The sequence below is a fragment of the Callithrix jacchus genome, chromosome 15 (genome assembly GCF_049354715.1).
Source record: "Callithrix jacchus isolate 240 chromosome 15, calJac240_pri, whole genome shotgun sequence".
Taxonomy (NCBI): domain Eukaryota; kingdom Metazoa; phylum Chordata; class Mammalia; order Primates; family Cebidae; genus Callithrix; species Callithrix jacchus.
In genome coordinates, this window is record NC_133516.1 from 40,398,612 (window position 1) to 40,422,665 (window position 24,054).

Below are 24,054 nucleotides of genomic sequence, written 5' to 3' on the forward strand. Positions count from 1 at the left end.
TGAAATAACCAAAGAAGGTAATTTCAGATGGTGGCAAGCCCTGTGAAGCAACTTCAGACTTGGGACAACGTGGGGGATTTCAGCTGGAGGGAAGACAGAGAAGGCCGGGCACAGTGGCTCACACCTGTAATCCCAGCACTTTGGGATGCTGAGGTATATGGATTACTTGAGCCCAGAAGTTGGAGACCAGCTTGTGCGGCATGGTGAGAGACTGTGTTTACAAAAAATGCAAAAATTAGCTGGGTATGGTAATATGTGCCTGTAATTCCAGCTACTCAGGAGGCTGAGGTAGGAGGATCACTTGAGGCCTGAAGGCAGAGGTTGCAATGAGCCAGGATCACACCACTGCACTCCAGCCTGGGTGACAGAGACAGAGAAGACCTGCCTCTGAGCTGAAGCCAGAAGAAGTCAGTTGTGAGGAGACCTGGGTAAAGGTACACAGGTGGAGGGAACAGTGGAGATGAAGGCTCTGAGCTGGGGAAGAGATGGGCCTGTCAGAGACACCTGTGGAGCCCAGGGTGTCTGGAGTAGGGATCCCAGAGCACGATGAGCTGGGCCTGTGGATTTTCTTGTAACTGCTCTTGAAGGTTTTTGCCCGGGAGAAGAGAGGATCAGATTCAGAATTAAGTAGCTCATCCTGGCTCTGCCGTATGGGAACCTGCTGCAGCTGGACAGGAGCTACATTGGACTTGAGGCCCCAGGAGAGCAGCTGGCAGAGGATGGGTGGGTCTCAGCCAAAGGAATGTAGAACTTCAGGTGCCCGAGAAGAGGGTTCACCAAGTCCACAGGTCCAGGGGGCCAGGCGTCACTGTTATGGGCTGAATTGTGTCTCCCACAAGGAATGTTGAAGTCCTAGCCCCTACCTGTGAATGTGATTTTATTTCCAAATGTAGATTTGGAAAGCAGATGTAGGATAGACCTAAAGACCTCATCTTAACTTGATTGAATCTGACTGGTGTCCTTATAAGAAGAGAACACACACACACACACACACACACGCGCGCGCGCGCACACACACCACGTGATGATGGGGCAGAACACCGTGGATTGCAGGCAACACCAAAGGCTAAGAGAAGGGCATGGAACCGATGCCCCTAGCGCCTTCTGAGGAGCACACCCCGCCGACACCCTGATTTCAGCTGCTAACCTCCAGAACTATGCGAGAGTAACCTGTTGTTTTCTGCTATCCAGTTTCTGAACATTTGTTCTGGCCACCCCAGGAAACAGGTGTCACTTCACAGGGCCTGCTCGTGATTGCAGAGACATCATGGGACCTTCACAGACACTGGCTGGTTCAGGGCCTTCAAGTCTCAATGGCAGCCTCTTCCTCAACGTGTGCCACAGCATACACCCCAGAATGACCCCAAGCTGTTCCCAGAGCTCAGGTGGGTAGAGACAAATCTTCGGGTGGTCCCTCAAAAGGGCAGACACGACCTCGTTTCTGGCTGAGTTCTGAGTTCCTGCACATTCTGGATGTGACAATATCCCCATGGGACCCTCAGGCCCCCGCCTGAGCTTCCTGAGAAGCGGGATGTCACCTGGGTCAAGCCAGGCTCTTCCAGCTTCCCCAGGGCAGCCTCTGTCATCTTAGATTTTAGATGAAAAAGAAAGTTCTAGCTCCTCGCCCTTTCTCTCCACCGCAGGCCCTGAGATCTGATCTCTCACTTACACAAAGCCCCTTGTTCATGTCAGTTTGGGAGACACAGTGTTCTGAAAGCCGATCCCTGGGGCCCAGGGAGGGAGCTGCGTTTTTGGGTTTCTGCCTGCAAGAAAGCCGGCTTTTGATTTGGCCCCTCCTGCCCCACCTCCAAAGCCTTTCAAGATCGAAATTAAATTCTCCTGAACTTTAGGCCTCTCTTTGGTGCTACTCCTGGGGTACTGGAGCCACTGCCTGTTATTAACTCTGCCTTGCAAAAGGTGAAGATGTATTCTGGCTTGAGATGAACAGCTTCAATCCTGATGCTTGAAAAACAAGTTGATGAGAACGTGGGCTGTGGAGCCAGACATATTAGGGTTCAAGTCCCAGCTCTGACACTTGTTGGCTCTGTGAACTTGAACTCAACCTCTTTGAGTCGGGTGTCTGCTTTGGTGAAATGGGGACACCGATACCTTTGTGGCTGGTTTGTGGTGGGGATTCCATGGAAGTTCATTATTAGAAGGCATTCTTATGTTTATGATCAGAAAGTGCCCATTTTACAGATGGGAGGGACCAAGTGAGGCTGAAGGGTGTAGGCCCAGGTTGGCTGTGCTGTGCGAGGTTTCTGCACTGCCTTGGCTGTTGGTGGACCTGGAGGAATCTGAGAACCAGCCTGCTTTTGCACAGTGCAATCTTGTCTGAGCCCTTCGAGGCTGTGAAATGGAGAAAGCTACCCATGCCAGGCTGCTCAGAGAAGCTGGCGATGCTGCTCACCTGAGGCCCTGGCTCTACATCTGGGGTCAAGTTGGCCCTCTGAAGAATGACTGTTGCTGCCCGCTCTTCTCCCCTGCTTCACTTTACTCCTAAACCAGTGAGCAATACAGCTACCTTCCCGGCTTTGACGTGGAGCCCAGAGAGGGAGGCCATCTTGCCCAGGGTCCCTCATTCAGGGCCTCTGAGGCGAATATTTTATTTCTTATTTGTAAACGAGGAAGACAACTAGGAGGAGGTGGACTAATAGTGCATTTGCAAAGAATTAAAATGATTTCCTTCTCTCTACTATCTGGAAAATGAGATTTGGCCCTGAGGCCTGGAGGATGGGGGAAAGCGGCCATCTTGGTGTCGGGGCAGGGGACAAAGTCAGGGCAACAGGTTTGGAGTTTCTTCAGTTCTGTTTCTGGCGGACTTTCTCTTTGTGCCTTGCCTCTTGTGTCTTTGTCTCTGTGTCTCTTTCTCTTTCTTTTTCTTTCAACTCTATTTTGAATAATGAGCAAAAGAAAGAAGAGAGAGAAAAAGAATGTTCTCTTTGATCAGAGAGTCTGAGGCAGAAATGTAGTTGTGAATTTTTTTTTTTTCTTTGAGACAAGATCTTATTCTGTCGCCCAGGATGGAGTGTGGTGGTGCTGTCATAGCTCACTGTAGCCTCAACCTCCTGGGCTCAAGCAATCCTACTGCTTCAGCCTCCTGAGTGGCTGGGACTACAGGTGTGTCACCACACCCATCTAATTAATTTTTCCTTTTTTGTAAAGATGGGGTCTCACTATGTTGCCCAGGCTGGTCTTAAACTCCTGGGCTCAACTTCATCTCTTCAGCTAAAAGGTCCAGAAAGGCACCCACCCCTCCTCAAAAGAAAATTGGAGTTTGTCATTTTTACCATGTTTGGGGAGGGCACTGGGAATCATTTAATCCAAACCTCACCATTCCCAGATGGGGACACTGAGACCCCAGGAGAAGAATGCATCAAGGCATGTCAAGAACTTGATCATTTAGTTCTGACACTGGTGATACTAAAGTGGGTGCTGTTTTTATCCCCATTTTACAGAGCTGGAAAGCAAAGCTTAAACATCACCCAGAGAGCGCCAGAGCCTCCACCTGGCCCCAGGCCTCTTCTCCCTGAGTCTGGATACTTTCCAAACAACCTCGACTCTGAAGCTTGTGTCTCAGTTTCTTCATTTGCATAATGGGGTTTGCAGGGTGGTGGGGGGAACTGGAGCTCAGGATGCAATATGCCTGGCCTGCCCAAGAGAGTGCTGCCTGGCTAGGCACAGCTTAGTGCAACCACTGGCCCTGCCACTTCCTTACTTGTGACCTCTGAGCCTCAGTGTCTTGACCTATAAAATGGGCATGAGAGTGTTGGCCCTTTCATGGGGCATTTGTGAGGATTATATGCCTAGCTCAGTGTCAGGTGGGGCAGAGGTCGTGGGAATTGCACTGAGGCCCAGGCAGGTAATGACTGGACTTGGCAGGAAGGGCAGAGCAATTTTGAGTGGTACCCATCCGTGAAGTGGGTACAGCAGCCTCTACTTTGCTGGGCTGTGGACATGCTGGAGGGACAGCATGAAAAAGCGTGGTCTGGGCACAGGGAATCACACCTATAATCCCAGCACTTCGGGAGGCTGAGGTGGGTAGATCACTTGAAGGCAGGAGTTTGAGACTAGCCTGGCCAATGTGACGAAACCTCACCTCTACTAAAAATACAATAAAATTAGCCGGGTGTGGTGATGCGCACCTGTAATCCCAGCTACTTGTGAGGCTGAAGCAGGAGAATCGCTTGAATCCGGGAGGCGGAGGTGTAGTGGGCTGAGACTGTGCCACTGCATTCTAGCTTGGGTGACAGAGCAAGACTCTGTACCCCTCCCCGCAAAAAAAGCATTTAGCATAGTGGCTGCTGGCAGGGTCAGAGCTTGATAATTGACATCCCTCCTCTTCCTTTTCATCATCTTCCCTCACACCTTGGGATGGATATGTGTCAGAGCAATTGGAATTCAATTCACATTGTGGTCACAGACTCAAAAGAGTAGGTGGGGCAAGTCCTGGGGCCAGAACGCAGCGGGGAATGCAGGGGGAATGCAGGGGGAATGCAGGGGGATCTCAGGGAAGTGCTGGCAGTGGATAGAGGCCGGGAGGGGTTCTGGGCAGGCAGATGGAGTCAGTGAAGGTGGAGAGGCTGGAATGATTCTGAAGACCAGGGCCCAATGGGGAGGCTGCTGGGCAGGAAGAGGGCTCTGCCTTTGATTGGGGGGTACTTTTTCCTCACCCTCACGAGCTCCTGACACATTTCTCATCTTGTTCTCCAGCCTCCCACTGTGGGTCCAGGAGTCCTTTGGGAACCCAGTTGTGGAGTCCCCACAGCACCCAGGAGTGAGGTTCAAGGCTCCATTGCTCTCAGAGAAGCCATCTGAGGCGGTGGGCAGAGTGAGGGTGATGGGCCGACACAGGCCGTGAGGGCTTCCTGATGAGGCCCTCATGCATCACTGAGCTGGGCCCATCGAGCTGGAATCCTCTGCTGGGCTGGGTGGCCCTGAGCACCAGGCAGGACCATCCATCATCAGAGGGGAAAATTGCTCAGGGAGTCAGCAGGACACAGCCAGATGTGTGCCTCTGGGCTCCGTCACAATGAACACGCCCTTTCAGGCCATTCATCAACGTTAGCGATAGCGCTTCTATTTTTTCCCCCTTTTGCTTCAGTCAAGGCAACTGTCTTTTAATGAAGACAAATGCAAAGCGATGAGTGTCTTGGTAAACAACAGGGTCACGGGACAGGACTCCTTCAGGGCCACGAAAATCCTGGATGGTGCTGGGTTTGGAGAAATGTTTTAGAGAACAAAGCCAAGTGTCGAAGCCTCCAGGGGGCTGTGCTGCTGCCTCCTGCCCTGAGGAAGCTCCACCTGCAGCCTCTAGAGCAGCAGCAACAGGACCACGTGCTGTTCCCTGCACATGCACTGGGCACCCGGCACCTCACCCCAGCCTACTGAGGAAGGCAAATCGTCATGCCGTTTGACAGCTGAGGAAACTGAGGCTCAGAGTGGTTAAGTGAGATGCCCCGACAGCGGCTCCAGGTGGGATGTGGGCACAGCTGTGTTTCCACCTTCAGAAGCGCCGGCAGTGGGGTTTGCTGTTTGAGTGGCCAGCCTCTTAGGGAGGCCTGGGTCAAATGTTAACTCCACCCTTACTAGGTGGGTGACCTTGAACCTCTTGCTTAACCTCTCCATGCCTCTGGATTTCTGAGTAATGAAACTCTCCACGTCCAAGAGCTGCTTGAAGATTGAATGAGTGAATTGCTGCAGAAGCAGCGGTGTATGTGAGTTGTGCTCGGGAACATTTTTTTTAAGTAGCCCCTGTAAGGCTGGCATTATGATCGCAGCCTGGGGTGCTGGACTTGTGCAGGGGCAGCCTCTGAAAGCTCGTGGTTGTGTCCTCTCTCCTGGGGAGGGCACTGGCCGCTGCTGATTGGCGTGGAGGATGGCACGCCCACACTCTATTGGTCTCTGTGAACTGGCTGGTGTCTGAGACCCATGGAGGGTGCTTTTCTTGAACCCATTGCTGCCCCAGGACCTGTGGCCTTGCTGGGTAATGCTGGCTTAAAATGTGTCTCCCATCCAGACATCTGACTTGCACTCATCTCTCATGCATTGATATGCATGCCCAACCGGTCAATTGTTGAAGCTTCTGGAATGTTCCAAACAGTGTTAGAGGCATTGCTTCTATGTGTTAAAATACCTTATTGCAAAAACCCTGACAGTGGCCAGGGTACCCCGCTTGGTACCCTTGATAGTGGCAGATTTAAAAAAATGCTGAGTCCAAGGAAAGGTGGGGCCCTGCCTAAGAAGAACAGAAGCAGCAATGTCTGCCTTTTGACTCCTGGCCCAGTGGTCTCTCTGTCACACCCTCGACCCTTTCAGTGTTCTTCCATTCTCTCTGCCCACCCCACAGCTGGAGAGAACACCGTCTCTCCTCCATGGGGGCCATTATGATGAAATGTCCAGCACCCACCTTCCTTTCCATTGAGCAGCAGCCATGCCATTGGGAGATGGATCTCCGACTCTAAGGGTGGGCTCTGGTTGGCCTCAACCAACTACATGATCCCTTCCATCCTCTGCCAGTGTGGGCTTAGAATTCTAGGCAAAGACCATGCCCCTGACACTCCTCAGGGAACAAAAGTGACTTCACCTAAAAGCAAAGTCCAGACCTTGTCTAAGAGGAATAGACACAACAACGTTGTGTTTTGACTCTTGGCCCAGGGGTCATGTGCCCGGTCCCCTCTGCTTCAACTGTCACACATACTCCTACTTGCTTGCCTGTCAGTCTCTGCGATTGACAGGGATGGGCTCAAGGTCAGGGACTGTGTCTCCTCATCCTTGGCTCCAGCTTCACACAGACCCTGGCACAGGGCAGCAGGTGCCCGGTCAACAGCCTCCTATGGGAGGTTGAGGTGGGGGTTGATCAAGATGCCGTGGACAGGGCTATGGACCAGGAAGGGTGGGATGGGCTGGCTTGTTTGGCATCAAGCAGAGTGGGGTCAAAATCCTTCCCAAGAAAAATGAGAAAGAAAAATAAAACTTTAACCCCCGCAAGTGACTGAACGGACCCCCTCTTGACCAAGGGGACCCCAGAGAAATCTTGAAAAGTGAGTTTCTGGCCATGGCAGGATGGGAGGTTGCATGCACCCTGTGGTGCCCTGTTCCTTGATAACCTCCACTAGACTTTCTTCCCTAAGAGCTAAACAGAAGCCGGCCTTTTCAAAAGACTCCATGCTGATTTCAACCAACTGCTCCACCCTTTTACGGTTTTGACACAAAAACCCACCAGCATTCTTTCTTGATAAGAGACCACCAGTCATGGAGCGGTTCTAGCCAGTCTGCAGAGGATGCACAGTGAGGGTTTTCATGCCCCCTGCTTCCCCTTTGATGTCAGAGGGCTGAAAATTCCACCCTCCGATCACACTAAGGCCAACACTTTTTTGTACACGGGGCCCATAAGAGGCATGAAGCTCAGCTGTGCATGCACATGTTTCTCCTTTCATAAATACACATGACTCCCCCACAGCTTATTGAATATGTATATTTGGCCACGGTGCTCAGCATACATTTCAATTCCCTTTGCCTCTTCCTCAAAGTATCAGTCTCTGGCTTCTGGCCAGAGGCCATGTTTCCCGGCCTGTTGGAATGGCCACCCTGCAGGCTGTAATCTTTATGAGAAATAAAGCTCCCCTTTCCAAATTAACACCACCACCACCCTGCTCTTTCCCCCACTAGCTGCATGACCCTGGCTAGGAAATGACTTCTTCCCTGAGTGTCTCAGCGTTGATGGAATAGGTCATCCCTGGTTGTCTGAAGGTCAGAGTCCCCTGTTTATTGGGGACCCTCTGGGTGTCAGGTAGCGCACTGCACTAAGCATTCACAAGCAACACCTTACTGAACCTCCCACAAAGCAGGTACCAGCCCCATTTTACAGACAAGAAGCTGAGGTCCAGAGGGGTTCAGGTCCTCGCCACAGTAGGTGGGTGGTGGAGCTGGGACTTCGCAGCCTGACCACGCCCCGGGGTGGCAGTACTGGGCTGTGGGTGGAGAGCAGTGAGCTCCTGTGCCACAATCCCACAATCCCCAGAGCTGGTGAGTACATGCAGGCCCCTCCCCTCTTTGCCCCCACTGATCCAGGAGGTCTGACGGGCCCCGAGAAAGCGACTGTTTTCCAAGCTCCCTGCTCCTCCCCGCCCCACAATGCTGATGCAGGGGTCCAAGGGGTGCATTTCCAGAAACACTGCTCAGGCAGTGCTGTCTACAAACCCCCAGCTGAGAGCTCAGGCATAGGAGGTGAGGGATAATAGCATGAATAGAATTCTACTAACAAAGGAGCAGAGCCTCTACACAGTGCCAGGCAGCGTTCTAAACGCTTTCATTCATATAATTTTCACAACGATTTTCCAAGGTAGTGATTATTATTGGCCCTATTTTACAGGTGAGGAAATGAGGTACAGAAAGCTTAAATAACTTGCCCATTGCCCTACAACTGGTAACAGCTGGTTAGCCAACTCATAATCATAATCATAATAATTTTAAGATCTTTCCCCTGTATCCACCTGCATCAGACACTCTCCTGGGGTGTGGGGAAGGGGTACCCTGGGAGCTTTTACTCAGGGAAGTAGAGATGTGTGTGGCTAATACCAGGGAGCCAGAGAGGTTCGGCTGTCCCCAAGTCTGTCCTAGAGATGGAGAGATTAGGATGCTGGTTTTGCCCTGAGCCCCCACCAGTTTTCTAGCTGCACATCTTGGCTGTGAGTGCCAGGAAGAAGATTGGTGGGCAGTGCCAGCTGAAGCTCCCGGGTAGGTGGGTCAGGGCTCCCACTTGCTGGGTTCAGTTTCCCTTCCCGTGTCCGGGGCCCCAACAGGACGCTTGGGGGCTCCTACCTTCTTCCCCTGGGCTGCTCCCATGGCACGAGGTGGCACCAGGCCTGGGTGGGCTGCAGGGACCAGGCTGGGGTCCTTCCTGCTGGCGTGGATCTCAGGAGCCAGGACCTGAGGGGCTCCCGGGGCCAGGGCCCCCTGTCCTCTTGTGGCTCATTCTCCCCGGCACAAAGGCGGCTTTCACAGCTGCTCCTAAGCCCAGAGCGCCTCAGACAGGCTTAGGGCGATTGATCCTGACAGAGGGGCCAGTGTCCCCAGGCGGCTCCCATGCCTTTCTTGGGTCCCTGCAGCTCCTCACCTCCCAGAACGCTGCGTCTCTCAGGAAGGGAAACTAAGGCAGCTGGGAAAGGGGGGAAGACGCGAGGCAGTCCTCTCATCACACACCGGTAGCTCAGGTGCGGCGGGTGACCTCTGGCTGGCCCTTGCTAGGCACTGCTCAGCAGACAGGGCCAGACAGGGAAGGCCGAGGGCTGGCTGAGGTGCAGAGCTCTGGGACGGCTGCGTGGGGATGTCAGCCTCGGCTGGACAGCCCCATTAATAATAGACCTTTGAAGACTCTTGGGGTCTGGGGCTCTCCCACAGCAGGAACTCTGAGAGCAGACGCCTGGGCAGCAGGCTGCCTGGGAGGGCTGGAGGTCAGCTGGTCTGGGCTCAGGCCAAGAAAATAGCTGAAGGCTGGATTCCAGGCCTGGGGCCAAGTTCTCAAAGTGCCCCCGGCAATCACCCTCCTCCTCATTTGCCAGCCCCTTCCTTCTCTGTGATGCCAGCTTGTAGCAGAGGTTAAGCCTGAAAAAACCTTAGGCTTGAACTGTGGCTCTGCCCCTGACAGCTGTGTGGCCTTGGGGGCACGGGGTGTGTGTGTGTGTGTGTGTGCGCGCGCACGAGCGTATGTGATAAGCACTCCCACTGCACATGGCTAAATGAAGTAAGGTGTGTGTGTGCAGCTGAAGCTATCATTTTGTGTAAGCATAAATCAGAGCATGTCACTCCCTGTTTGTTTGTTTGTTTGTTTGTTTGTTTTTGAGATGGAGTCTCACTCTGTCACCCAGGCTGGAGTGTAGTGGCACAATCTCGGCTCACTGCAACCTCCGCCTCCCAGGTTTAAGTGATTCTCCTGCCTCAGCATCCCGAGTAGCTGGGAATACAGGTGTGTGCCACCAAACCCAGTTGGTTTTTGTATTTTTAGTAGAAACGAGGTTTCACCATATTGGCCAGGCTGGTCTTGAACTCCTGACCTCACGATCTGCCTGCCTTGGCCTCGCAAAGTGCTGGGATTACAAATGTGAGCCACTGTGTTTGGCCATCACTCCCTGTTTTATAATCTGTCGCTTCACTAAAGGTGGGTAACAGTTGCCCCCACTGCCTGGGGCTGTGAGGGTAAGCAGAGCATCTAGCGAACAATTCCTCAGCGAAGTTAGGTGCTGCTGTTAAGAACACAAATGATAAGTCCATTGCCCACTGGAAAGTCCCGGCTAACCAGTTCACTAAGCACAACGCCCTTTCCCCAGAGGTGGGCGGGTCGGGAAACCTTGCCACTCTTTCCTTTCCTCTAGCGCGGTGCCTGGCACACACACAGATGCCTCATGGAACCGTAGCTGGAGGGTCAAGAATTAGGCATTCTGTCCAGCCTTGCCAACAGAACAAAAGCCCCCAGGTCCACAAGGTCTGACAAATGGCCTTGCTAGGACCTCAGTTCCTTCTCCTCCCTCTCCCTGGCAGCTTCTGGGTCACAGCACCTTTCCCCTTCCCAGGGCCTTTGCACTTGCTACTCTTTCTGCGTGGGATGTTTCCTCCCCAACTTCCCCTCTGCTCCTCATATTTCATATTTTGATATTTGCATGATTCTCTCCTTTTTATCTCTCAGGCTCCTCAGAGAAGCTTTCTCTGACACCTTCTGCACAGTAGTTCCCAGGCTCTCTGTTTATTACTTTGTCGCAGCACTCATCAGTGACAAAATGATATGACTTCTGTGTCGATTGTCTCCTCTGCCTGGAATGGCAGTTCCACAAAGGCCAGGGCCTGGTCTGTCCTGCTCCTCAGTTTCCCCCCTGGGTCTAGAGCAATATTAGTGGAAGAATACATGATGGAGGATTAAATGAAGTAGTCTAAGCTGATCGAGTGCTTAGCACAGTCCCGGCTCATCACAAGTGCTCGCTGCACGGCACTTCTTAATACTGTTGTTACTGAAGTTACCGTATTTCCTCCAGTGCCCATGACCCTTCCAGCCAAGCAAACACGTGGCTACTTCCTTCTGCCCCTTCCCTTGGGTTCAGCCCCTGCCTTCCTCGGCTGCTCCGCACTCCTTTTCTCCCTGTTCCAATTGTGGCCTGATTACACTTTTGGATTTCCTGCAGAAAAGAGAAAGTCCACAAAATTATAAAGGGAAATGACTCAATTGGCTGTCAGATGGAGCAGTAAGAATGCTCTAAGTCAATGTGGAAGATCAAACTCCTTTGGCAGCCATCCCGTAATTATCCACCAGCTTGACTCTTGGTGGGGTAGGAGGAGAGAGAATGAATTTTACACATTTATTAATTTTTTTCCATCTGCTTGGAGTCCTGCTGAAGTATGGCTTAGTGCTGTGGTGAAAGCCTGACTGATTGGCTGATGGAGCCTGTGACTGGGCTCTGAAGCCCGGCCCCTGGCAGGATCATGGCCCAAAATGCAACCTTCAGGCCTCATGGCATGGGCAGGAGGGATGGGGTGGAGGCTCAGGGCCCAGCACCATGCCCGGCACAGAGGCAGTACTTGGAATATGTGAACAGTTGATTTATGGAGTGACAGCTGGTGGTGAAGGACCAAGGAGCAGGTGTTCTAGACCCAGCTTTGTCCCATCTCACTGTGGGCTGGGGACATCCCTCAGCCTCTCTTTCTCCATCTGCACAATGAGAGCAAACATCTGTTCCTTCTTGACCCACAAGCTAATAGAAGGAAGTAAGGCTTACAAAATGTGAGGGGGGCTTTGGGCTTTAAAAAGAGGAGTTCTGAATCCCTTGAACCCGGTTCCTCTGCACCTCTTCCAAAGCAATGAAGGCAAGTGCTGGGAATGCTAACTCTGAGGTTCTGTGCAATCTTCAAAAGGCTTCAGAGGCATTTAGGAGCAGGTGGAGGAGGGGAGGAGGGGAGGAGGGGGAAGAGGGGAGGAGGGGGAAGAGGGGGAGGAAGGGGGAGGGGGAGGAGAAGAGGAGGAGGACAGGAGAAACACTACCTGAGAGGTTTAGGGCAAACATATCTGTTTCATGTAATGTTGGAGACAGACTGGAATTCCAGCCCTTATTCTGAGACTCCTTGTCTATGTGACTTTGGACAAGTCACTTGACCTCTCTGAGCCTCATCTTCCTCCCATGTAAAAGAAGATAACAATGGTTCCCATCCCGTGAATGTGGGGGCTATGAGGATGAAATGAGGTAATTCATGTAAACCTCTGAGCAGAACGTCTGGAAAACTGCAGTGCTCTGTAGAAGTGAGTTGCTGCATTTGCTACACTATGGGCAAGGCTGAAGATAAGTCCACTATCCATTGGGAAGGCCCGGATAATGAGTTCATTAGGCACAACAGCCTTTCCCAAGAGGTGGGTGGGAGGGGAGACCTTGCCACCCTTCCCTTTCTAGCTTGTGCCGCCACCTACTGGCGAGCACCAGAATTACAGCTTCTGGAAAGCTCTTCCTGTGGCCCCACCCCTCATAGCCCTACCCTCACTCCTGGGTGGGTGGGAGGCACACTGGCAGGGAGTGGGGAGGCAAATCCAAGCCTCCAGTTCTGAGGCCACGATTAGCTTGCAGAGATTCCTGAAGGCTTGTCGACCTCAGTGAGAAAATGAGTCGGAAGACTTATCCATTTCACTTTCTGATGATCCCCAGGAGAGGCCCCTGGTCCGGGCCACCACCCTCTCTCTCTCCCTGGATGATACAGCAGCCTCCTCACTGGCCTCCCTTCCTCCACTCCTTCACACAGCAGCAAGGAATTTTCAAAATATGTAGATTTTGTCACCTTGCTCCCAGTGTGTCCCCTGCCCTTGGGACAAAGTCCAAGCCCTCTACCCAGCTCACAAGGCCCCTCGGGCTCTCACCTCCCAGTCAGCCCTGTCATGCACCCTCTGCCCCTTCCAAATCTTGTTCGTGATGTTCCCTGGCCTGACATGCTCTTCCCTCCCTTCTTTGCCTATCGAGCTCCTACATGCTCCCAAAGGCTCAGCATGGGTGGTGCTTCCTCCAGGATGCCTTCCTGGATCCCCCAAGGCTGGGGCAAGGGTCCGGCAGTCTTTCCACTTGCCAAGCCATGTCCCCTCTGGACTTACATCTCCTGCTAAACAGCAGGAATGGTGCTGGGTTTTCTTCACTGCAGTATCCCCAAGCCTATTGGGTTCCTGATACATAGCAGGTGAGTCATAACTGCTTGCTGAGTGATCCCCAGGTGACTTCCTGCTGATAAAGACCCAACTCTCTACAGCTTGAGCTGAACTGGGGGTCCCTATAATGGCCACAATGTCCTGAAAATGATATTGAGAGTCTAACGGGTGTTTGCCACTTTTGTAACACCCGCCCCTGGGGGCGCCTAGTGTGGCTGGCTGAAGAATGCAGTCAGCCTGCTTAGTGGGTTGTGGGGCTACTTGAGCTTCTCTTTTGGCTTATTCTGGGCATCTGAGGATGTGTCCCCTGAGGCCTACACCTTGTCAAGGAGGGGGAGGTGGGAGGGGGGGCATGATTGCTAATCTCCGCCTCGTGTGGAACAGCACGTGGCCTCTTCCATGGGCTCCACGTGGCAGTGGCAAGTGCAGCTCCCCCACTCTGAGCTCTTTCTCCTTGAACACGGACACCTTTTATGACAACAATTCCTGCAGACCTGGAGGTCTCATCTCCCAGCCCAATCCCATCCAGCTGGCTGTGCCCACCACCTCTCTTACAATGGGCCCCCTAGGATCCCACTTTGGGATAGGGATTGTCACCCAGGTGATTTGTTAAGAACTGGCCCCTGGGCACACTGGTAAGGAAGTGGAGGTGCAGGATGGGGAAGGGGAAGGAGGCAAGCAAAAAGGGACACTTTCAGGCCAAGTCCCAGCTCCCGCCTGATCCCTCTGGGAATGTCGGAGTGTAAACTGCACCTCATGGTCATCATGCCCCAAGACAAGGAGCTGGCCTTTCACATTCTCACAGCCGCCAGTCGTCAGCTAAGGAGCATCCTGCGGTGGGTTACACGTTCAGAGCCTCCCAGCCTGTCTTCTTTGCACTTGTGCTCAAAGAAGGTATGAGTAGCCTAAGGGCACTGCTCCAAAGAAGAGTTCAGACTGACCATTAGCAGCAAAATCTGGGAAAGGGATCTGGGACTCGTCCCTGCATTCTCTGAGCCAGTTGACATGTTTTCAATCTTCTTTGAAGTGTTGTGCAGTGCAGTTTCTGGAAAAGTCCATGTGTCTTCTCTTCAACCAGGCAGCCACCCCATGTCTTCTTAAAATAGTGGCCGCTGCCAAGAGGCCTCTTGGCTTCCTGTAGGCTTGTCTACCTCAGTGACAAGCCCTGACCCTGGCCATGAGCTCCCTTTAGAAGTCTTTATTTGTTCTTTAAACATGTTAAAAGGTACTCTTGCTTGTTGTAAGGTGAAATTTCCAAAATCTCAAAGGTGTTTACGGTCACAATGAAAATTTCCTGCCACCTTCATTCCCAGAGCAGGTTTCTGGCCATGTTTCTCCAGGTAGTCTACTGAGGTGGTTGGAAGTGGTTATTCAGGGATGCCTGCAGGTGTCTCCTTTCATTCCTGAGGGTGAGCTGGGCTGGGGAGGGCCAGGGAGTGATGGAATTGACTGGATGTCCGGATGGGCCCCTTCTGACTTCCTCAGCCAACCCTGAGCATGGCTCTCGCCAGGCTTTGGGCCTTTAATTTTTTTTGTTTTTTTGAGATAGAGTCTTGCTCTGTCGCCCCGGCTGGAGTGCAGTGATGTATCTCGACTCACCATAACCTCTGCCTCCCAGTTTCAAATGATTCTTTTGCCTCAGCCTCCCCAGTAGCTGGGATTACAGGTGAGTGCCCAGCTAATTTTTGTATGTTGGCCAGGCTGGTCTTGAACTCCTAGCCTCAGGTGATCCTCCTGCCTTGGCCTCCCAAAGTGCTGGGATTACAGGTGTGAGCCACCACACCTGGCCTGGACCTCAATTTTGGTATCACTGCAACTGTAGCCCATGTCCCAGCTGCCGTGGCCCCTGGTGGAAGATTCCCACACACTATCCTCTCTACCCCAGGCTATCTTGGCACATTTGAAGCTCTCCCAGGACTTGGGAGCTGCATGTCCCAGGCCACTGGTGGACATCTGTGCTTGGGCAGAGGGCTTCTTCTCCAGGAGGTGCAGTGTCCCCAGCACATGCTCTTGGAGGCTGAGTAGCAATGTTTTCTGCCCCCATGACTCCCTTTAAAGACTTAGTCTAGAGCCTGGGAACTGGGCCCTTCTCAGAGACCTCAGGCAGGTCTTGGCACCATATCCCTTTGCCTTTCCATTTCAATGTGCTTCTGCAGCCTGCCAGCAGCTGGCATTGCCCTCTCTTAGCTGGGGGCTGGCTGTGAAGCCACGGAGGGCCATTCTTCCCTAGGCAGGGCAGACAAGAAGCACCTAGGAATTCACATCATCCCTGACATCAGAAGCCCTCAACAAACCACTGGTGGGAGTTGGTGTGTAAATACCCCAGCTCCCTCACTCTGGGATGGAGTATCTCCAAGGTGCTGGGTTCTTCCCTGATTCCTAGAGCTTAGGGTGGGAGTCAGCTCCAGTTCCCACTGGGATGGCTGGGTTGAAACCACACCCTTCACTGGCTGCCTTCCCCTCCTTCCCTTTCCATCTCTCTTCTCTACTTCCCTATTGGTGTTTTCCATGATCACCTCCCAAATATACTGGCTGCCCTTGAGTCCTTGCCTCAGGGTTCACTCCTGGGGAGGAGACGGCCTGGCTGCCTTCCCTGAAGCCCGCAGCACAGCCCGGCTGCTCCTTCCAGCTGGTTTCAGACCTGCCCCCTCTCCCCTCTCCCTCTCTTGCTCTGGACTTGCTCCAGCTCTCCTTCAGACAGCGGGTGATGACAGTACTCCTGGTTTCCTATCCCTGGGCTCCCTCTGTTCCCGTCCATCTCACATGTCCTGCAGGAACCGAGGATTCTCTCAGGCCCACGGGAAATCCCAGAAACACAGCTCCCTCCCAGCTGCCTAAGGGGGAGCCTGAAGTTGTCACCAACCTGTCCAAACCTGTGGCCCACGCTGAGTCTGGAGCAGTTCAGTCCCAGGGAGAAACATGGCCACTTGAGTGATCAGAAAGTTCACTGAAAACCAGCAAAAATAAAATTTAATTGGGCTCAATTGTGGGCAGTCAGTCCTTCCTTAGACAGGCCGTCAGCAGTCGCTGACGAAAGCACTCTATTCTCTCCACAGACAGCTGGTTCCGGAAGGACCCTCTGAGGCTGGTCTCCTAGGTGGGATGTGCTGTGGGAGGGTTCTGCTTCCGAGGGGGGGAAGCGCGACACAGCGCACAAGGACCAACAGACAGCGCCTTCCACGGGGCACCCTCTGCTCCTCCTCCTCGGCGCCTGCTGGGCTCTGACCCCTAAGTCAGGCAGGAGCTTCTTCAGGCCCCCAAGCACAAGAAGAGCCACAGTCACCCTAAAATGGCTTTGGGGGCACGCAGCCCTCCATCTCCAGCAGCTCTGGCCATCCCTCGTATTTGTTGGTGTTTGGGTTGTTCTTTAAGAACTGGAGAGAGAAGACAGAGAAATATAGACGGTGAGTGAGGCCCTTTAGAACACACACCCGCATGGGCACTGAACTCTAAACCTAAATGGGGGTGTGGGATGTTATTAACCCACTTCACAGATAGGGAAATTGAGGCTCAGAGCAGGGATGCAACTTGCTCAAGGTCTCTGAGATGGGATCAGAGCCCAGTTACTGCTATCACACCATGAAGGGTAACCAGTTGTTGGAATGATCTAGCCCGTCCTCCTAAATTTTCTGTGTCCCTCTAGGATACCTCAAATAACAGTAATACTAGCAAAAATAAAAAGAAGACTCCTAGCATGTCTTGAGTGCTTGCTGTATGCCAGGAGCTGTTCTGCAGTGCCTTATGCATTTAATTTGCACAGTGGCCCTAGGGAGTGTGCATTGTTTACATCCCATTCTCCAGATGGAGAAACTGAGGCACAGAGGGTCACCACCTGTAGTCACTGGCCGGTAAGTGGCAGAACCACAATGTAATATTAATCAATACTAATAATAAAGGGTGGGGTGCAGTGGCTCACACCTATCATCCCAGCACTTTGGGAGGCTAAGGAAGGAGGGTCACTTGAGGCCAGGATTTCAAGGGCCAGCCTGGGCAACATAGAGAGAATGTCTGTCTCTACAAACATAAAAAAATTAGCTGAGTGTGGTGGTGCATGCCTGTGGTCCCAGCTACTCAGGAGGCTGAGGCAGGAGGATCTCTTGAGCCCAGCAGGTCGAGGCTGCAGTGAGCCAAGATTGCACCACTGCCCTCCAGCCTGCATGACAGAGCCAGACCCTGTCTCAAAACATATCCATACTAGTAATAAGTATATAAGAGAATACAATCACTTAGGATTGTGTCTAAAATGCTCAGGATTCGTTTATGAAGAAAAAAATGTAAATGGCAAAATTTGCTGTTAGGGTCATCGTGGCTGACTCTCGGGAATTAAAAAAGAGATTCTAGACGCTGCCCATCTAAAACCCAGTTTCCCAGGTGTGGGCACAGAGAACAGATTGGCTTAGTCCCATCAGGGTGCTTGGTTCATTTTGGGGTGCTGGGTCCCAGCCAGCTGGTGGCTGATGGGTGCGGGTGGTGCTGGGTTCCCCTCACTCCTGCACCTCCTCTGACTTGCTGGTTCCCCTGGGTCTGGAGTCCACACTTCGGGGCAGAACACCACCACCTGCCTGTGCAGCCTCAGGCCTCTTGCTAGGGCTCTGCCCCAGCATCCCCATAGGACATTCGGGACCCCCCCACCCTGCCCCTCACCTCCTGTGTTCTTCACTGCGTTCAGGTAATTTCTAGTTACCTGAATAATTCTCTTAGAAACACGCGCATACAGACCAAGCCCACATTTTCTAGCTTAGAAATCCCCATCGTGGTGCCCTCCCTGGAGCTCAGCACACAGTTGCCCGCTCCTGCCCACTCTGGCGCCTCTTGTCTGATGATGGCATCGGTCCCCTCCCACTTCTGAGTTCCCTCCTAGTATTCTCCATGCCCAGCCAGGGAGGCTGAAGGGACAGGGATAGGCATCCTGCCCCTTTCCCCAGCTCCCCTTCCCCATCACACAGCCTCCCTGTCTCCACTTCCTTCTTGTTCCTCCACGCCTCACTTACCCATCATCCCTCTGTTCTCCTTTTCCCTTTTCATTTTCTGGTACTTACCCATATACCTGGCTATTTTTTTTTTGAGACGGAGTTTCGCTCTTGTTACCCAGGCTGGAGTGCAATGGCGCAATCTCGGCTCACCACAACCTCTGCCTCCTGGGTTCAGGCAATTCTCCTGCCTCAGCCTCCTGAGTAGCTGGGATTACAGGCACACGCCACCGTGCCCAGCTAATTTTTTTGTATTTTTAGTAGAGGCGGGGTTTCACCATGTTGACCAGGATGGTCTCGATCTCTCGCGATCCAGCCGCCTCAGCCTCCCAAAGTGCTGGGATTACAGGCTTGAGCCACCGCGCCCGGCCATACCTGGCTATTTTTATATGACCCACCTTTTGCAAAATGGCCAAGACAGCTTCCTGCCAGGGGCTAGCCAATCAGACCACACTGACCTTTGGAGTGAATGACAACCAGGGGCCTCTCCCCAGACAGTCCCACTTTTAAGGCCCTTGGTGGGTGACTGGGTGACTGTCCTTCCTACCACCACCCAGCTCCTTGTCCATCCTTCACAGGGCCGGGTTGTGGCCCAGAACCCACCTGCTCAAAGGGGCTTTTATCCCTGAGGTCTTTGGCTCCTACGAAGACCCAGCTGTCCCGGAAGCCCAGGTGTTTTGCGTAGGAACTTCCTAGGTTGGTGAAGAGTTCCCTGGCTTCATCATTCATTCTGCAGAGTACCAGAGAGGACGATCAGGTGCAGGGATGGGTTGAGGGGGCATTAGGTGGTGGGATTCCCATGAGGCGAGGTTCCTACTCTTCTTCCCATTCAGTGTCTTCCCTGGAGGTGCCCAGAGAATGTGGCTGCACTCAGGAAGGACAGGTTAGAGGGGTTCAAGACTCCCTCTCTAAAAGGGCCTCAGATGGGGCTGGAGACGTGTTAAAACAGTACCACTCTGTTTACAAATACAATACATGTTCATCTGGAAGACATGGAGCATCACAAAGAAGTAACTAAGATCCCAGCACTTTGGGAGGCTGAGGCGGGTGGATCACGAGGTCAACAGATCGAGACCATCTTGGTCAACATGGTGAAACCCCGTCTCTACTAAAATTACAAAAAATTAGCTGGGCACGGTGGTGCGTGCCTGTAATCCCAGCTGCTCGGGAGGCTGAGGCAGGAGAATTGCCTGAACCCAGGAGGCGGAGATTGTGGTGAGCCGAGATCGTGTCATTGCACTCCAGCCTGGGTAGCAAGAGCGAAACTCCGTCTCAAAAAAAAAAAAAAAAAAAAAAAAGAAGTAACTAAGAAATTCTGTCTCACCCCTCCTTCCCTTGACCTGATCAGTGTATCTATTTTGATGTAGTGTCTTTCCCCTCACTAGTACTAGAGGGTGAGCGTGTTTTCCACATCCTTAACTACTTTCTGCACCATCGTTTTTGGTGAGTCTATCTTCATCTGTGTATACATCACATCCTGTGTCACCATATGTCATAGTTTCTGTAGCCATTCAGCCATTATTACTGGACAGGGGGCATGTTTCCAGTTTTTCACGGTGGTAATGGAGGCTGTGATGAACCTCCTAGAACATTTCTTTGCATTCTTGTTTGATAATTTCCTCAAGATAAGTTGCCAGAAGATGGTGCTGGCAAGAGAGCAGAAGACATGCAGGGTTTGGAGGTGTTCAGCTCACATCGCTGCACGGCCCAGCAGGTAGAGTTTTTCACTTACTTGGTCCCTGGGTCGTCATAGGAGGCCACCAGCACCAGTGCACCCTCTGGAATTTCTTTAAGGAATTTCACCAGGTGCTTAACATCTGGGGGAAGAAGGAAAAGGCGGTGCTGGTGATTTAGGGGAAATGAGCCCTGGTCATTCTCATGTTTGTCTATTGCCCTATGATGCAGGAGCCAGCTGGGTCCTGCAGACACTGGGCTGGGCTCAGAAGCCAGGAGGAGGAACATCCCGGGTGGAGCCCCCTGTAGCCCTTGTCCTAGGGGAGGGCACAGTGAGCAGAGTGAGGGGGACTCACCCAAGTGATCTGGGGTGGCTTCTGGACACTGGAACTTAAAATTTCCCCAGGTGACTGCGATGTGCAGCTGAGGGTGAACACCACTGGTAGAAGGGCCTTGTGTGCCTATGCCTCAGGGGACCAAGTGCCATCATCTCTCAGGTGCTCTGGGCCCTTTGCATACTCCAGACCCCAGTCTATACTGGACAGTGCCCGGATTATCTGTGCTGACTTTAGATGGTGTAGCATGTGGCCTCGAACAACTGAGATCCCTGGGAGAGAACTCGAGTCTACTATTAATACAGCTCTCCTGCTGTGTCAAGGAGCAAGGCTCTGCGTGTGTCTTTAACGCCTCCCTAACTTGCCAAGCTCTCTATTTAACAGACAGCAGCTCTAGGTTTAGCACTTGTGGGAGGCATCAGCACCCAGCTCCCTGTGAAGAGGCTAATTTGTTTTCATTGTGATTATTTTTATGGTCACCTTTCCTGCATAATGAGTGATAATGTCTTTCCACTTAAGGCAGTGATCCAGTTTCAAGATCTATTTACTTAGGTAAGAAAAACAGTGACACAATTTAAAGGAAAATATGAATAATGCAGATGTTATTCTAGGTATGGTACAACCTGAGGGGGCTGAAGTTTGGGAACAAACAGCCTAGTGGTTAAAGCAGAGACTATATCTGTCAAATGAGGCTGAGTAATAGCCCTGCTCATAGTATCTTCATAAAGTGCAAATGTGACAATGACCTTGGGGATACAGTAAGTCTACTCTAGTGGAACCAAAAATTATTAGCAGGATTGGCTGCATGACTTGCAGGGCCTAGTGCAGAATGAAAATCAGGGCCTTCTAATAAAAAATTATTAAGTATTTCAAGACCATGATGGCAGAACATCAAGTCAAGTGTGCGATTCTTCTAAGCACGGGCCCTGTGTGACTGCCCTGTCTCCACATCACAGGCCCGCAGAGCTGGCCTTGATTAGTATTCCAGTTCCGACCCCTAGGACCTTGGGGAAGAAGCCACTGCCCCAGCTAAGACCAGCTGCCAGCCAGCTCGGTAACAGCGGTTTCCAGTCAACCACCACAGTCACTCTTCTAAGGAAATGGCCCTTGAGCTTTTATGAGGGAGGGAGCCCTTAAAGCACCGTTAATTTGTGTTGTTAGCAGATATTATGCTCTGGCTCTTGCCTGGGTGGACGGTGGGTATTTGGAGAAAATAAAGCGTGCCTTCTGCTAATGATCACCTCACTTTAAAAAGCCACCATCTCCTTTTGTTTCCTGAAGGAAAGGGCTGCTTGTCACAATGCTTCTGTTTCTGGATCCCCATCAGCCATGGCTGATGTTTATAACAAGGCATTTTAAAGCTTAGTTTCGTCTTAAAACTTTTTTCCTTTTCACTCTGACAGATGATCTCCTTGCTTCTGAGTCATCTGGATGGAATGAGGGAAGGGGGAAGGGAAGGGGAAGAGGAGGGAAGGAGAGGACTAAACTAGCTTGCTTGGGTCCCCCGACTAGGCAGGCTGGACACCCTTCCACCAGTCATTTCAGGTTATCTAATCCACACATCAGTTGTATGGAGTGGAGACTATGGCTGCCTCTATGTTACAGATTAAGAAACTGAGGCTCAAGAGGCACCACGTGCATCAGGTCATGCCGTCGGAAATCTCTGACTCTGGAGACTGGACCTTTTTCATAAAGCTGGCCCCAGGCCGTGCTGAACAACAGCAACACCCGGGGTAGGATGTCTGGTCCTCAGCCCATGGCCTGTCCCCATCTCCTGCTACCCGGTCCCCAGCTCTATCCTGTACCAGGAGGGACCCTGCACACTGCACGTGGAAATGCCAGTGTGCCTGTCCAAGCTCCATCCACACCACCCTCCCGTCAAGCAACAGCCAGCCTCTGGTCACCCCTCCGTCCTGGGGAGTGTCTGAAGCCTGGGGGCGGGGCACACCTGGGAAGAGGCCTGCATGGGCCCTGATACAGGCTCCAGGTCAGCACATCCCTGGCTCTGTGGACTCCTCACCCATGAGCTGGCCAGAGCTGGAGGAGGGCTGGGTGGGGCCTTATGAAGCCCTGGATCCAGGACAGGGTCCCAGCTGCCCATCTCTGAGAATGGATCTGCAGATCATGTCCCCAGTGTTCCCCACCTCCTACCTTTCAGCCTCTTCCCTTTTTTGCAAAGCTGAGAGGACTCCTGCCTTTGGCTGCCTGGTAACTCTCACCCCTCCTGGATTCATGTGTGTAGGTGAGTGTAGGCAAGGTGGGCTTGCCCTAGAGGTTGAGACAAGGGCAGGGGAATTCAGGAGACAGAAAACCCAGCTGTTTGGCAGCAGCTTGGCCCCTTCTGCTCTGTGAGGGGCACTCTGGGGTCTGTGGTCACACACGCTGTACATCCCAGGATGGCGGAGCACAGAGATGCCCTGTGGTCTCAGGGATACAGAAGGGAAATTGCATCCACCTGGGCTCTGACACCCTCTCTGATGGAAACCAGTCTCTGCAGGGCCCAGGTCTATGCTGCCTGCTGCTTTGTCACTCCTTGTTGAGCCTCCTGTGTTGGAGGGAGGCGGGGTAAGCAGCTGGGCAACACCGGTGGCAGACAGCCTGAAATTGATCCTGCTATGTTTTGAAAGCTGTTGGGAATGTTGGGTCAGGGTTCCACCACTGCCCATAAGTGGCTGGTTGGCAAGGAGGCTGCTGGTGGGAACTTAGATGCCCGGGATTTCAGCACAGCTAGGTCAGTGGCCTGTCTTGCCCAGCCATGCTAAAGGCAAGGAAGGCAGTGACTTGCTAAGGGGCAGCTGTGTGCACAGAGAAACCATATGTGGGTACAGAGAGAAGACAGGCGTCTGCCAAAAGATGCGGAGAGCTTAGATTCTAAGGTCCAGAAAGGAGCCCCGTCCTGTCCTTGGGTCCACAAGAGATCCCTGTGACTTTGAAATAAGTACCTTTACCTCGCAGAGCTTGAGTGTGTATGGCCGACGGGCCACACGCCCTCATCCATAGCACTGCAGTGACATCAACAATAGCATTGCTTTGCCTCAAGGTCTTCTCCAGCCTCCAGAGTTCACTTTGCCCCGAGGGCAGGCCAGAAGTGCATGCCAAGGAATTAGAGGCATGGACACCCCGGTCCCTTTGCTTCTCTGGTAGATCTCTGGGGCATGGATTCCATACTGGCTCCAGGGTTCCAAGTTTGATTAAATGGCTCAGTAATGTATTCCGCACTGGCTTCCTGCCTGTCGCTGTCTGCTCCCCACTCCCCTACCGACATTTCCTGAGTTCACCTCTTAAATAAGCATTGCTCTTGAATCCCTGTCTTAGAATCTGAGTCTGGGACATCCCACCTGAGACGGCCGGAAGGAGTTTCGAAAGCAGCAGGAGACCCTCAATCCCCCACCGCACCTCTTTCTGGGTGCCTCCCGTGGAAATGAGTACCAGGTACCTCGAGCCACCAGCTCCCTTGCCACATGAAGAGGCTCAGCCCTCTGCACTGCACCCCCCCCCACAGTGACATCAGTGTCAGCAGAGGCGCCTACCTCCAGAGTACATGTCAAATGCCCTCTGACTCAGCACCGCTCCCGTGGTTCCTAGGGGTTAAGAGGAGAACGATTATCCCCTGTAATGCGTGTCCTTCTGCTGAAAATGGCTAATCCGTAGTCTAAGATCCAAAAACAGAATAAGAATCTAATGAAATCAGGTCCTACAGAGAACATGCAGGACTCAAGTAGGTGCCCAGGGATATCTGGGCTCATCTGAGAGGTTCAGAACATAATGGCTGAGGGTGTCTCTGGAATCGAATTGAGTCTACCCAGTCTGGGTCTGTGTTCTGTCCTGCCACTTCCTAACGCAGGACTTAGCATTTCGACCTCAATTTTGCATCTGTACAATGGGTTGTGGGAGCAAAATGAGATAC

The 24,054-nt window shown here is 52.5% G+C and overlaps 2 protein-coding genes across 5 annotated transcripts in view; both read right to left on the reverse strand.

The window, feature by feature from the left end:
• The window catches only part of FAM107A (family with sequence similarity 107 member A), a 55,943-nt gene extending 46,531 nt beyond the window's left edge, over nucleotides 1-9,412 (reverse strand). For both annotated transcript variants that reach the window (XM_078351341.1, XM_008981916.5), the window contains exon 1: nucleotides 8,824-9,412. Coding sequence is in view for 1 of the 2 variants with exons in the window: in XM_008981916.5 (XP_008980164.1) it covers nucleotides 8,824-8,847 (24 nt within the window). In the remaining variant the exon portion in view is untranslated. The remainder of the gene's footprint in view (nucleotides 1-8,823) is intronic.
• FAM3D (FAM3 metabolism regulating signaling molecule D) overlaps nucleotides 8,824-24,054 on the reverse strand; it is a 40,455-nt gene continuing 25,224 nt past the window's right edge. For all 3 annotated transcript variants that reach the window (XM_035275957.3, XM_017965003.4, XM_035275958.3), the window contains exons 7-10: nucleotides 23,678-23,728; nucleotides 19,871-19,955; nucleotides 18,742-18,868; nucleotides 8,824-16,542 (exon numbers count right to left, since the gene is read on the reverse strand). In XM_035275957.3, the coding sequence (XP_035131848.1) occupies nucleotides 16,453-16,542; nucleotides 18,742-18,868; nucleotides 19,871-19,955; nucleotides 23,678-23,728 (353 nt within the window). In that variant the 3' untranslated portion in view covers nucleotides 8,824-16,452. The remainder of the gene's footprint in view (nucleotides 16,543-18,741; nucleotides 18,869-19,870; nucleotides 19,956-23,677; nucleotides 23,729-24,054) is intronic.